General features: G+C 48.4%; 1 protein-coding gene across 1 annotated transcript in view; it reads left to right on the top strand.

Moving 5' to 3' along the window:
• IFNLR1 (interferon, lambda receptor 1) overlaps nt 1–14,787 on the top strand; it is a 24,145-nt gene extending 9,358 nt beyond the window's left edge. The window contains exons 2-6 of the mRNA XM_011945612.1: nt 2,542–2,726; nt 10,188–10,330; nt 12,235–12,394; nt 12,686–12,816; nt 13,981–14,787. Of these exons, the coding sequence (XP_011801002.1) occupies nt 2,542–2,726; nt 10,188–10,330; nt 12,235–12,394; nt 12,686–12,816; nt 13,981–14,757 (1,396 nt within the window). The 3' untranslated portion in view covers nt 14,758–14,787. The remainder of the gene's footprint in view (nt 1–2,541; nt 2,727–10,187; nt 10,331–12,234; nt 12,395–12,685; nt 12,817–13,980) is intronic.
• Nucleotides 14,788–15,067: the final 280 nt, after the last annotated feature.

The raw sequence follows: 15,067 nt of genomic DNA, 5'->3' as shown, positions 1-15,067 counted from the left end.
AAAAAAAAAAAAAATACAAAAATTAGCCAGGTGTGGTGATAGCTGCCTATAATCCCAGCTACTTGGGAGACTGAGGCAGGAGAATTCCTTGAACCCAGGAGGAGGAGTCTGCAGTGAGCCGAGATTGCACCACTGCACTCCAGCCTGGGTGACATAGTGAGACTCTGTCTCAAAAAAGAAAAGAAAATTAGCCAGGTGTAATGGCATGTACCTGTGGTCCCAGTGACTCAGAGGCTAAGGCAGGAGGATCACCTGAGCCCAGGAGTAGAGGCTGCAGTGAGCTATGTTTGTGCCATTGCAGTCCAGCCTATGCAACAGAGCAAGACCCTGTCTCAAAATATATATATATTTTTAAATTTCCAAACTTCCCTTAGTTCTCTTTTTGTTATTAACTTTTAACTGGATTTTTTGCAGTCAGAGGAAATACTTTATGAGATACCTATTCTTTAAAATTTCTTAAGAATTGCTTTGTGTTAATATTTTGTTAATAGTTCACATGTGGTTCAACCAATTTGTTTGTTAGTTCTGTATATGTTCATTAGATGAACTCGATAACTGTGTTGTTCTTTATTTATTTATGTATTTATTTTTCTTTGTCTATTCATCAATTACTGGGTGAGAGGTATTAAAATTTCTTGTTGTAAGTGTGGCCGTTCACTTTCTACCTGTCGTTTGTCTATGTGTGCTTTATAGAGGATGAAGCTGTTTAGCAGGCACACATAAGCTAGAATTTTTCTGTCTTCCTGGTGAATGGAATCGTTTATCATTATCTAATGATTCTTTTCATCTTTAGCATTGCTTTGGACTTTGAAGTCTGTATTTTCTCTGCTGTTAACACAACTACACTGGTTCCTTTGGTGTGAATATTTGCATAGTATAACATTTTCCATGAAGAAACAAAACAGAGGAATTGGTTCTTTCTCAAAATCTGTTCTTCATGCCAGCCCCCATCTCAGCCTTCTCCATTCACCCTCGGTCACTCCCCAAACTCAGGAGCAGTCCTTGATTCTCCTTTTCCTCACGTTCTACATCCAATCCATTAGCAAGTTCCATTAGTTCTATTATCACCTCCAAAATAGATCCTGAATCCAGCCCTTTCTCACTGCCTCAACTATCATCCTGTCTCACACTCCTGCTGTGGCCTCCTTGCTGGTTGACCAGAGTGATCTTGTAAAAACATGTTAGGCCAGACACGGTAGTTCATGCCTGTAATCCCAACATTTTGGGAGGCCAAGGCGGGTGGGTCACCTGAGGTCAGGAGTTGGAGACCAGCCTAGCCAACATGGCGAAACCCTGTCTCTACTAAAAATACAAAATTAGCCAGGTGTGGTGACGCTGGCCTGTAATCCCAGCTACTCGGGAAGTTGAGGCAGGAGAATCACTTGAACCCAGGAGACAGAGGTTGCAGTCAGCCAAGATCATGCCACTGCACTCAAGCCTGGGCAGCAAAGCAAGACTGCATCTCAAAAACTAAAAAATAAAATAAAATAAAAATAAAATGTTAGGCTCCCTGGGTCTCTGGCTTAGTCCATTTGTACTGCTTTAACAAAATACCTTAGAATGGGGTAATTCTAATAATTGCTATTAATAAATAATAGCAATTTACAGCCGGGCGCGGTGGCTCAAGCCTGTAATCCCAGCGCTTTGGGAGGCCGAGACGGGTGGATCACGAGGTCAGGAGATCAAGACCATCCTGGCTAACACAGTGAAACCCTGTCTCTACTAAAAAATACAAAAAAGTAGCCAGGCGAGGTGGCGGGCGCCTGTAGTCCCAGCTACTCGGGAGGCTGAGGCAGGAGAATGGTGTAAACCTGGGAGGCGGAGCTTGCAGTGAGCTGAGATCTCGCCACTCCAGCCTGGGCGACAGAGCAAGACTCCGTCTCAAAAAAAAAAAAAAAAAAAGCAATTTACTTCTCACAGTTCTGGAGGCTGGGAAGTTCAGGGTCAAGGTGGCACCTGACTCCGTTCTGGTAAGGGCCGCTCTCTGCTTCCAAGATGGTGCCTTCTCACTGCATCTTCACATGGTGGAAGGGTAAACGCTGTGTCCTCACGTGACAAAAGAGATAGAAGGGCCAGGCAGCTCTCTGAAGCCTCCAGGTTGGAGTCATGAACCTGCATGTTCCCCTCTGACATCCACAGAGTACCCATCATGGTCCTTGGCATGCAGTAGGTGACCCATAAACGCCTGAATGAACAAACATATAGTAATGGCCGCTAGTACTAGGAATAGCAGCCACCGCAACAGCCCTGTGAGGGAGGCATTACAGATGAGGAAACTGAGGCTTAGGAGCAGGGACCTGCCCGTGGTCCCAAAGCTAGGGAGAGACAGGGCTGGGATTCCCACTCCCATCCATCTGGCTCCAGAACCTGAGCTCCTGACCAGGCTGTTCTTATCCTGTCTCAGCCAGTGGTTGCCTGTCTGGACGGATGGACCTAAAGTCAGTCCAGCCAAACGGAGGAACGCGTGATCACCTGTTCTCTAAGTTCCCTGACCCTGAGAGGCGGAATCCATGGCCCAAGCTCTCCCATCTCCTCCCCCAGCTCTCCCACCCCCAGACGGTGGCGCAAAGTGGAAGAGTGTGCAGGAACCAAGGAGCTGCTGTGTTCTGTGATGTGCCTGAAGAAACAGGACCTGTACAACAAGTTCAAGGGGCGCGTGCAGACGGTTTCTCCCAGCTCCAAGTCCCCCTGGGTGGAGTCCAAATACGTGGATTACCTTTTTGAAGGTAGGTCTGTGGGTAAGGGACTGAGTGGGAGGCTCTCCATCCCATCCAGGAGCTGTGCTCAGTGGTACTGTTCTCCTGACCATCTGTCTCCCACTTCCCCAAAGCAGAGGGCAGCTCCCTGGGGCCAGCCCCTTTGAGATGGGGCGTGGGACCAGCAACCGCCCAGGGCCATGTCTGGTAGCCTGTCAGGGAGTTAGGGGAGCTCCAGCGTGCACCCTCAGCTAACAATGTTCATTATCTTCAGTTGAGCACCATTTCGGTCATGGACTACACAAGGCACTTTATATGCTTATTCCTATTTTTTATGTTCAACCTCTCTCCTTAAAAACAATGTTTAAAACAAATTCTGGGCCGGGCATGGTGGTTCATGCCTGTAATCCTAGCACTTTGGGAGGCTGAGGCAGGTGGATCGCCTGAGGTCAGGAGTTTGAGACCACCCTGGCCAACATGGCAAAACCCCGTCTCTACTAAATATATAAAAATTAGCCGGGCTTGGTGGCGGGTGCCTGTAATCCCAGCTACTCGTGAGGCTGCGGCAGGAGAATTGCTTGAACCCAGGAGGCGGAAGTTGCAGTGAGTCAAGATCACGCCACTGCACTCCAGCTTGGGCGATGGAGCGTCTCAAAAGAAAAAAATAAACAAACAAACAAAAAAACAAATTCTGTTTGCAAAAGTATTTTTTATACACTGCAGAAATGTGGGGGGTTGGGGGGCGGTAAAGATGATGGAAAAAAAATGTCTCATGCTTACTGGCAGAAATCACCAATTGACATTGGATGAGGAGGGCACCCTTTTTTTCAGTCTATTTTTAATCTTCACAGCAAACTTGTGAGGTTCATTTCCATCAACCCAAGACTCACAGACGCTAAGAAACTTGACACTGCTAGTAACCGGTGGACATAGATATGAACTGGAGCTTTCTGACCTTGGGCAGGGCCGGGTAACAAGCGGAGGATAAATGCCCTGACAGTGTCCTCAGAGAGCTGAGAGCTGTAACTTGCTGCCCAGGCTTCTCACAATGTTCAAGGACAAAATAAGGCTTTAAGAGAGAAGAGGGACGGACTGATTACAGGGCAGCAGGAAAAGATGGTAGAGAAGGAAGAAGAGATGATTCATGTGGGAAGAAGCTGGCTTGGTGGATGGATAAAAGGAGGGAAGGATAGATGGGCAAGAAGAAAGGGAGGATGGAGGAGGAAGCGATGGAAAAATGGGAAGGAAGGAGGTTGGATGGAAGGATGGATGCCTATTAGGAAGAAAATATGGGTGGATGGAGAGATGGAGGATAGGAAGTATGTTAGTCAAGGTTCTCCAGAGAAACCGAACCAATAGGATTTATACAGATACAATAAGAGGAGGCCAGCCATGGTGGCTCACACCTGTAATCAGAGCACTTTGGGAGGCTGAGGCAGATGGATCATTTGAGGTCAGGAGATCAAGACCAGCCTGGCCAGCACGGTGAAACCCCATCTCTACTAAAAATACAAAAATTACCCAGGTGTGGTGGCACACACCTGTAGTCCCAGCTACTCAGGAGGCTGAGGCAGGAGAATCACTTGAACCTGGGAGGCAGAGGTTGCAGTGAGCTGAGATCATGCCACTGTACTCCAGCCTGGGTGACAGAGCAAGACTTTGTCTCAAAAAAAAAAAAATTATAATAAGAGGAGATTTATTTTGGGAATTGGCTCATGCAATTACAGACACAAAAACATCCCCCAATATGCGGTCATGTGCTGGACAACCAAGAAAGCTTGTGGTGTGATTCCATCTGAGTCTGAAGACTCAAGACCAGGGGAGCACTTGTGTAACCCCCAGTCCAAGGCCACAGGCCCAACAATCAGAGGGGCCACTGGTATAAGTCCCAGAGTCCAAATGCCTGAGGACAGGAAGCTCCGATGTCCAAGGACAGGAGAAGCTGATGTGCTAGCTCAGGAAGAGAGTGCGTAAATGTGCCATTCCTCCTCCTTTTTTTGTTCTCTTTGGGCCATCAGGGGATTGGATGATACCTGCCCACACTGGTGAGGACAGATCTTCACCAAATCTACTGATTAAAATGTTAATCTCTTCTGGAAAAATCCTCACAGATGGGCCCAGAAATAATGTTTTACTATCTACCTGGATATCCCTTAGTGCAGTTAAATTGACACATAAAATTAACCATCACAGGCCAAGCACTGTGGCTCACACCTGTAATCGCATCACTTTGGGAGGCCAAGGTGGGAAGATCCCTTGAGGATGAGGTAGGCAGATCCCTTGAGCCCAGGAGTTAAAGACCAGCCTGGGCAACATAGGGAGACCTCATCTCTACAAAATAAATAAATAAATAAATAAATAAATAAATAATTAAATTCGCTGAGTATGGTGGTGTGCACCTGTGGTCCCAGCTATTTGGGAGGCCAAGGTGGGAGGATGACTTGAGCCCAGGAGGTCAGGGCTGCAGTGAGCCATGATTGTTCCATTGCACTTCAGTCTAGATGACAGAGCAACACCCTGCCTTAAAGAAAGAAAAAATTTAACCATCACAGAAGGCAGAAGAAAAGGCAGACGGGTGGATGAGACGGGTGGGTAGATAGTATAGTAGAAAAGCGGGACATCCAAGCAGGGAAGGAAGGGCTGGGGCAAAGGAGAAGTGAGGAAGGAAGGAAGGAGAGACAAGAAGGAAGGATGTGTAGAAAGGTAGAAGAGAAAAGATGAATGGATGGATGAGAAGAATGGATGAGTAGGTTAGAAGGCTGACTGGCGAGATAAAAGATGGGAAGTATAAATGAATAATAAGAAAAGAGGCATAGGAAGGAAAAAATATTGGTTAGAAAGGATGATTGAGAAGAAAGGAAGGGTGGTTGGGAAGGATGGATAGATGGATGGATGGATGGATGGATGGATGAGAAGGAAAGGAGGGATAACAAGGCAGACAGGAAGGCTGTCTGGCTAAAAGAATGGTAGACAAACCACAATAATCACTGGAAGGGTAGGAATAAGACATTAGAAGAATAAAGGGAAAGACACAAAGAGATTTAAAATGTTTTCATTAATTTTCACGTCCTCCCTGAATTTCTCCTGATTCTTCAGCCCCACATCCCAAGCCAGGGTGACCCTTCCTGCCTTTACACTGCCTCCACAGTTTTCCTGCCTCAGCTGTGGCCCTGATCACTTTCTTTTGGTAGTTTGCATATTTCATTTACCCCAAAGCTTTCAGCTCCTGGAGGTCAGGATACAAGGAGGCCTCGTCTCCCCATTCCCCTCAGCTCCCTTCCCAAAGCTTGATACCTAGTCAGTATCCAATGGATGTTTCCTAAACATGTAATGGCATCATGAAGAAGCCACGTGTTTACCTTGACTACAAACACAGGGCAAAGGTGACTAGTGTGGTCAGAGATCCCTGCTGGCTGGGAATCAAGGAAGGCTACATGGAAGAAGTGGCATTTTAGTTAGAACTTGAAAGGTGTTGTATTTAGTTTTCTCTGGCTGACGTATTCCTTGTCACATTGCCCTCTCCATCTTCAAGCCATTGGGCAAGCCTAGAGGGCCCTCAACAGACTGTCAGTAGGAATGTGGAAGTTAAAGAATCAGAGTGCAGAAAGAAACAAGCTGCATTTTTAAAAAAAGCTAAATCCCCTCCAAGAATACCTCAATCATCATGAACAGCCTGTTAGTAGACACACTGACACTCAAGGCACTGCTTCACAAGGTAAGGAACGCGTTATTGAAAACTCGAGAGAGAGAGAGCCTTGTTGCATACTGGCAGAAAGCTTAGCAGAATTGTGTCCTGCAGTCTTGTGGGAAGCAGATCTTGTAAATGATGAATTTGAATGCTTATCAGAGGAGGTTTCCAAATAAAATGTGGAAGGCACGGCCTGGTTTCTTCCTGCCACTTATAGTAACATGCAAGAGGCAAGAGAGAAAATGAAGGAAGAACTTAAACAGAAAGGAACCAGGACTTGATGATTTGGGAAGTTCTCAACCTATGCAAAAAACAATAAAATTAAGAGATTGTGGCTGGGCACAGTGGCTCATGCCTGTAATCAGTCCGAGGTGAGCAGATCACCTGAGGTCAGGAGTTTGAGACCAGCCTAGCCAATGTGGGGAAACTTCATCTCTACTAAAAATACAAAAATTAGCTGGGTGTGGTGGTGGGCACCTGTAATCCCAGCTACTCAGGAGGCTGAGGTGGGAGGATCACTTGAACCCAAGAGGCGGAGGTTGCAGTGAGCCAAGATCAGTCCACTGCACTCCAGCCTGGGTGACAGAGCAAGACTCCATCTCAACAAAAAAAAAAAAAAAAAAGAGATTGCTGCGAAAAGTGTGACATAGAGAAACAGACAAGTATGTGATTGTACCAAACTTCAGGAAGATAAAAGATCAAAGTACTCAGTCGCTCAAAAGGCTTTTTGAGGAGATTAAGATTATAACTCACAGTCCCCTTCAATCAAATCAGGGGACTTCTAGGAAGCTGAAGAGCATTGTCCCTCAGCCATCTCAGCTGGAGCCAAAACTAGAGAAGGGCTTATCTGAAAAAAAGACTTATGCACCTGGCTTTTATCTAATAATGCAGTGGATTCCCCCATGACATCCATAGGAGATCCATAAAGTTCCTGAGAACTTTACATCCACAGAAACACTGTTATCTTGGGCTAAATGGAACACAGAGCATATGAAATCAAAGAAGGTTGTTGGACTCTCCAGTTTCTACTGGTGAGATGCAGACTGGTAAAACTACTTAGCTGCAAACACCTGCTACCTTTAGTGAAAAGGAAGGATGACTCAGATGGTGAAACCAGAAGCTCAAAGGGCAGTGCTAAGAGTGAAAGAGAACTCTTCCCAAGCCTTGAAACCTAATGGAGTTTTCTTGGCTGGATTTTCAAACTGTGTTGGACCATGACCCCATTGTCCCTTCCATTTCACCATACTTAAGCCAGATTGTCTGCAACTGTTATCCTGTGCCTGTCCCACATTTTATGTTGGGAACAGATAACTTTAGTTTTTCTGGCCTACAGATGAAGAGAAACTGTGTCCCAGGAGTTGTACTGACTGGACTATGCCCAGAGTCTATTTGACTCTGATTTAGATACTATTGATTTGGGAATTTGAGTTGATGCTGTAATGAGATGAGACATTGGGGGACATTGGGATGGAGTGAATGGATTTTGCATTTGAAAGAGATGTGGGCCAGGTATGGTGGCTCACGCCTGTAATCCCAGCACTTTGGGAGGCCGAGGCAGGCAGATCAGCTGAGGTTGGAAGTTCAAAACCAGCCTGACCAACATGGAGAAACCCCATCGCTACTAAAAATACAAAATTAGCCAGGCCAGGCGTGGTGTCACATGCCTGTAATCCCAGCTACTCGGGAGGCTGAGGCAGGAGAATTGCTTGAACCCGGGAGGCGGAGGTTGCAGTGAACTGAGTTCATGCCATTGCACTCCAGCCTGGGCAACAAGAGTGAAACTCCATCTCAAAAAAAAAAAAAGAAAGAAAGAGATGTGGATTTTGGGTGGGGGACAGAGGGAAGACCATGGTAGGCAGAATGATCCTCTAAAGGTGCTCTGCCCTAATCCCCAGAAGCTGAGAATGTGTTAGATGTCAGTATTGCCCGGCAGTAAGAATCTTTTTTATTTTTATTTTTTTGAGACAGAATCTTGCTCTGTCACCCAGGCTGGAGTGCAGTGGCCAGATCTCGGCTCACTGCAAGCTCCGCCTCCTGGGTTCACGCCATTCTCCTGCCTCAGCCTCCCAAGTAGCTGGGACTACAGGTGCCCACCACCACGCCCGGCTAATTGTTTTGTATTTTTAGTAGAGACGGGCTTTCACCGTGTTAGCCAGGATGGTCTCGATCTCCTGACCTTGTGATCCATCCACCTCAGCCTCCCAAAGTGCTGGGATTACAGGCGTGAGCCACCGCGCCCAGCCGGCAGTAGGAATCTTAATTAAAGTTATAGACTGCTATGGTTTGAATGTCCCCTCTAAAACTCCTATTGACATTTCATCATCATTGTGATTGCATTAAGAAGTGGCCCTGTTAAAAGGTGATTTAGTCCTTAATAACTCTGCCCCCATGAACAGATTAATGTCAGTCTTTCTGGAGTGTGTTTATCAAGAATGGATTGTTAAAAAGTGAGTTCTGGCCAGGGGCAGTGGCTTATGCCACTCAGCACTTTGGGGGGCCAAGGCTGGTGGGTCACTTGAAGTCAGTTGTTTGAGACCAGCCTGGCCAACATGGTGAAACTCTGTCTCTACTAAAAAATACAAAAACGTATCTGGGAGTGGTGGCAGGCGCCTGTCCCCAGCTGCTCAGGAGGCTGAAGCAGAAGGATTGCATGAATCCAGGAGGCGGAGGTTGCAGTGAGCTGAGATCACCCCATTGTACTCCAGCAGTCTGGATGACAGAGCAAGACTCTGTCTCAAAAAAAAGAAAAAAAAAGAAGAAGAAGAAGAAAAGAAAAAAAGAAAAGAAAAGTGAGTTCTGCCCTCTCTTGCTGGCTCACTCTCACCCTCTCTTGCCTTTCCACCTTCCACCATGGGATAACACAGCACAAAGGCCCTCGCCAGATGCCAGTGCCATGCTCTTTGACTTCCAAGTCTCCAGAAACATGAGCCAAATACATTTCTGTTCATTATAAATTACCCAGCCTGTGATATTCTGTAATAACAACACAGAATGGACTGAGACATAGATCTTCAAATAGTGAGGTTATCCTGGATAATCCAGATGGGCCCAATCTAATCCCATGAGCCTTTAAAACTTTCTCCAGCTGGAGGCAGAAGAGAAGCGGCAGAAGGGGAAGTCAGAGAGATTGGAAGCATAAACAGGATTCCATGGTGCCGTTTCTGGTTTGACGATGGAGTGGTAACGTGATGAAAAATGTGGGTGCCTTCCAGAGCTGAAAGGCTCCCACTAACAACCGGCCAGGAAACAGGGACCACAGCCCTACAGCCACAAAGAACTAAGTTTTGCTGACAACCCAAGGGGGCTTGGAAGTGTCTTCATCCCTAGTGGTTCCAGATGTGAGACCCAGAGCGGAGGAACCAGCTGAGCCCACCTGGACTTCTGACCTAGATAACTGTGAGACAATAAGTTTGTATTATTTTTAAGCCACTGTGTGTGTGGTCATTTGTTATGGCAGCGATAGGAAATGAATCCACATGGGCAGGATCTGCCAGGCCAGTGACATGTGGGACATCCCGTCCCAGGCAGACGGGATGGCATGAGAGAAGGCAGGTCAGCAGAGAGCTTGCCTGGGTCACCTCTCATCTCTAAGCCTGTTTTCCCCTCTATGAAATGAGAATAGTGGTATCTCCCTCCCAGGGTCAGTACAAGGCTGAAATAACAGATTATAAGGTTCTAGGTGCACAAGAAGTGTTTGAAACATGCTAGTTGCTTTTCCATTTCCAAGAGAGCTCTCTGGTCTTGAGGGATGGAGGCTGTGTGGCCCGTCGGGATTACTGACAGGTCCTGCTCTGTTTCTACAGTGGAGCCGGCCCCACCTGTCCTGGTGCTCACCCAGACGGAGGAGATCCTAAGTGCCAATGCCACGTACCAGCTGCCCCCCTGCATGCCCCCACTGGATCTGAAGTATGAGGTGGCATTCTGGAAGGAGGGGGCCGGAAACAAGGTGGGAAGCTCCTTTCCTGCCCCCAGGCTAGGCCTGCTCCTCCACTCCTTCTTACTCAGGTTCTTCTCACCCTCCCAGCCTGCTCCTGCACACCTCCTCCAGGAAGCCTTCCCTGAACACCCCTGACTTCTGGCAGTCAGCCCTGATAAAATCTGGCCAAAGTATGATGACCTACAAGAGGCCTGCTTGCCAAGTCAACAGATTCAGGACAGAAAAACTGAAAAATACAGATAAGCTCTAAGAAGCAAACCAAAAGTACCCAGAGATGACCACACATCACTCTGGTGTCTATCCAATTTCAGATTTGTTTTCTGTGTAGGCATGTGTGTATAGCTGCATTTATTTATGGCGAGGGCTGGCAAACTTTCCTGAAGAAAGCCAGATAGTGGATATGTTCGGCTTCGTGGGCCTTAGGACTACTCAACACTGCAGTTGCAGCACAAAAGGAGCTGCAGCCTATATGTAAATGAATGGGCATCGCTGGGTTCCAGTAAAACTGTTTACAGGCTAGGTGTGGTGGCTTAGGCCTGTAATCTCAGCACTTTGGGAGGCCGAGGTGGGAGGATTACCTTAGCCTAGAGAGTTCAAGACCAGCCTGGGGAACATGGTGAAACACTGTCTCTACAAAAAAAAAAACAAAAAAAAAAAACAACAACAAAGCTGGGTGTGGTGACGCATGCTTGTGGTCCCAGCTACTCGGGATGCTGAGGCAGGAGGATCGCTTGAGCTAAGGAAGCAAGGCTACAGTGAGCCCTGATCGCGCCACTGCACTTCAGTCTGGGCAATAGAGTGAGACCTTGTCTCAAAAAAACAAAAAATAAAACTTTTTACATAAACAACTGGCCAGCCAGACTTGGTCCCTGGGCCCCTGTTCTTGATTGTTCTTGCTTCCACTAAAGCAACATTTACACTCCCGATCTTTTGCATACTCTGGGTTCCGGGGATTATAGATCTGAATCCAGTGTGGTTTCTGCCTTGAAGAACCTCACAAATATTCTAGACCAGCACTGCCCAATAGAAAGAAACATAACGCAAGCCACATGTGCAGTTTTAAGTGTTCCATGTTAAGTGAAAAGAGACAGGTAAATCGAATTTTAATAACAGATTTTACTTCATCCAATTGAATGGTATCATTTCAATGAGCAATTCTGATCAAAGTGATTGAGATCTTTTACATTCTTTTTCTCTACTTCTTTAAAATCTGATGTGTGTTTTGTACTTGGAACACCTGTCAGTGTGGACCAGATGCATTTCACATACTCAGTAATCACACGTGGCCTGTGCCTTCCATACCAGACAGACATCTGTAGAGGTTTCCTTCACTGCTGATAGACTGGGAGACCCCAAGATGGAAAGCCTGAAGAATCTGCTTCTCAAAGTAGGGACCTTAATGGGGGTGTAACACCAGGAGGACCCCAAGTGGCAGGCTACTTTTGAACCGTGGCTATCCCTACATCGAGATTCAGATGAAAAGAACTCAGGTAGTGTTGGGAAGTGCTTCCTCAATGCTTAAACTTTAATGCAGGAAAAGAATAGAAGGTTCAGGCAAGGAGGGAGGATCACTTGAGGCTGGGAGTTCAAGACCAGCCTGGGCAACAGTAAGACTTTGTCTGTACAAAAAATAATTTTAAAGAATTACCCAGGTATGGTGGTTGTGAATCTGTAGTGCCTAGCTACTTGGAGAGCTGAAGGAGGAGGATTGCTTGAGCCCAGGAGTTTGAGGCTGCAGTGAGCTGTGATCACACCACTGCACTTTGGCCTGGGTAACAGAGCCAGACCCTATCCCCTACAGAAAAAAAAAAAAAAAAAAACACCCTACCATGTCTGCCAACCCCACTCTGTCCTGGTTGTGTGAAACCAGTCCCCACAGCAGCTCTGCCACTCTCTGCTTCTTTTCCAAACAGACCCTATTTCCAGTCACTCCCCACGGCCAGCCTGTCCGGATCACCCTCCAGCCAGCTGCCAGCGAACGCCACTGCCTCAGTGCCAGAACTATCTACACCTTCAGTGTCCCGAAATACAGCGAGTTCTCTAAGCCCACATGCTTCCTGCTGGAGGTTCCAGGTGGGTACCAAGTGGTGCAGAAGGGGGAACTTTCCCTCTGGGCCTTGGGAGCTTTGTGACACAGTGGTTAAGAGTATGGGCCTAGAGATAGACTCGCCGGGATTAAAACCACACTCATTGTGTGTCTTTGGGCAGCTTACATAATGCCCCAAACCTTGGTTTGCACAGTCTGCAGGATAGGTTTATTCTTGTGAGCATGAAATAGGGTAATGTATGGGAAGCACTCAGCACAGGTGCAGTTGTAGACAAGAGCCACTGTTGTTTCTCTCATTGTTATTTTTCCTTCCTTAGAAGCCAACTGGGCTTTCCTGGTGCTGCCATCACTTCTGATACTGCTGTTAGTAATTGCCGCAGGGGGTGTGATCTGGAAAAGCCTCATGGGGAACCCCTGGTTTCAGCGGGCAAAGATGCCACGGGCCCTGGTATAGCAAATCTGGGGGTATGCGGCAGGTGGGGAGGGGTTGAGAGTAAGGGAGTGGGGCTGGAGCTATGAGTTGTTCAGATAGAATATCAAGATGGTCCAGACTCTTGGACCAAAACATCTATCTTTGTGTCTGAATTTCCACCTTTAGTAATGCATTCATTTAGTCCTGAATAAAATGGCAAATAGGCCCGGGAGGGAGGAGTGCCTTAAGTTCCTTTGAGATAAATAACTTCACCTCTGCTAAGGATGTGTCAGCTGCTGGGAGCAGAGCCCCCGGCCTTGGACCTCAGGAGAGATACCCAGAAGGGGAGGAGGAGAGGAGGCACCAAAGGGGACATCTTAAAAGAGTCCCAATTTTTAGTTCACACTTTAACCCAGGATGAGCTGTGCCCTGGCTGACCCTGGAGTTTCTTCCCTGGTCTGCTGGGTCTCTCCCTTAGAATCTAGGGGACAGCTTGGGCAGGGGAAGCCCAGGAGGTGATATGGGTTGGCCCTGTTCAGATGAGGGCTGGCAGGGGCAGCTTGGGCATAGGCAAGGCTCCGATGGGCATGGGGGCTTTGAGGATGGGTTCTGAGTGTCCCTGCATCATGGCAGGGTGGCAAAGGGAGCATTTCCAAATTTCCTGGCTCCAGGATCTGTGGGAGAATCCCACTAACTGTCAGAGTGACAGCCTCGGGTAGACATGTCTGTGCGCTGCCCCGTACCCTCAGCCTTCCTGTTAAGAGCACACCAGCTGGACTTGCAACTCGCAGTGCCTGCACCCAGTGGGCTTTCTCTGGCCTCTGGAGCCCACACTGCCCCTGCATGTGGCAGCCTGCAAGTGTCAGGGCCACCAGCAATTCCATTCCTCAACAGTGACTGTGGGTAAAGAGCCCAGGAGCATCCCCCTCCTGGGATCGCTCCGAGGTGCGTGTGCCCCAGTGGCTCCCTGAGTTCCCAGCAGGATTAAGTGCCAGTAGCCTTAGTGGTCAGTCGCTTGATAACACCCCACTTCCTGGCCGCTCCCCCAGTCCCATCTGCTGTGTCCTGGGATCGCCTCCCAAAGAAACTGCTTACACTTGAAGCCTTGTCTCAGGTCTGTTTCTAGGGGAATTCAGATGGAGATAATTGTGCTTCAGGAAAGCCTAAATTTTCTGCTCTTCTCTCCCCTACTCAAATTAGGACTTTTCTGGACACACATACCCTGTGGCAACCTTTCAGCCCAGCAGACCAGAGTCCCTGAACGACTTGCTCCTCTGTCCTCCCCAAAAGGAACTGACCAGAGGGGTCAGGCCGATGCCCAGAGCCAGGGCCCCAGCCACCCAACAGGCAGGACAGAAGAAGGACCTTGCAGAAGACGAGGACGAGGAGGAGGAGGAGGAGGACACAGAAGATGGCGTCAGCTTCCAGCCCTACATTGAGCCACCTTCTTTCCTGGGGCAAGAGCACCAGGTTCCAGGACACTCGGAGATTGGTGGAGTGGACGCAGGGAGGCCCAGGGCTCCTCTGCTCCCAGACGAAGGCTCCTCTGCTTGGGATTCTTCAGACAAAAGCTGGGCCAGCACCGTGGACTCCTCCTGGGACAGGGCTGGATCCTCTGGCTATTTGGCTGAGAAGGGGCCAGGCCGAGGGCCGAGTGGGGACGGGCACCAAGAACCTCTCCCACCACCTGAATTCTCCACGGACTCGGGTTTCCTGGAAGGGCTCCCAAAAGATGACCTCTCCTCCTGGGCCACCTTACCACCAGAGTCAAATCTGGTCCCTGGGGGGCCCCCAGTTTCTCTTCGGACACTGACCTTCTGCTGGGAAAGCAGCCTTGAGGAGGAAGAGGAGGAAGAGGAGGAAAAGGAGTCAAGGGAATCAGAAACTGAGGACAGCGATTCAGGCAGCTGGGGGGCTGAGAGCACCCAGAGGACCGAGGAGAGGGGCCGGACACTGGGGTATTACATGGCCAGGTGAGCTATCCCGTGGCTTCCAACCGAATCTGATCCTGCTGCCTTTGTGAGGACTACTGGGCTTCCCAAGAAACTCGAAAGCCTCCGTACCTTTCCTAGGTGGCGGAGGGGCATTGCACTTCCGGGAAGCCCACCTAGCGGCTGTTTCCCCGTTAGGCTGAGCCATAAGATGCCCCTCCCTCCTGTGACCCACCCGCTTTAGGCTGAGCTACAAGAGGAGTGGACACAGGGTGGCCTGAGGTCATAGGTTTGTGGGGTGTCATCACCCCCATTGTCCCTGGGGTGACAGGCCAGGGGGAAAAATTATCCCCGGA

Source organism: Colobus angolensis, unplaced genomic scaffold (assembly GCF_000951035.1).
Source record: "Colobus angolensis palliatus isolate OR3802 unplaced genomic scaffold, Cang.pa_1.0 Scaffold240, whole genome shotgun sequence".
In the NCBI taxonomy this organism is placed as follows: Eukaryota; Metazoa; Chordata; class Mammalia; order Primates; family Cercopithecidae; genus Colobus; species Colobus angolensis.
Note: the sequence above shows the minus strand (reverse complement) of the source record. Positions and strands in the feature narration are given on the sequence as shown.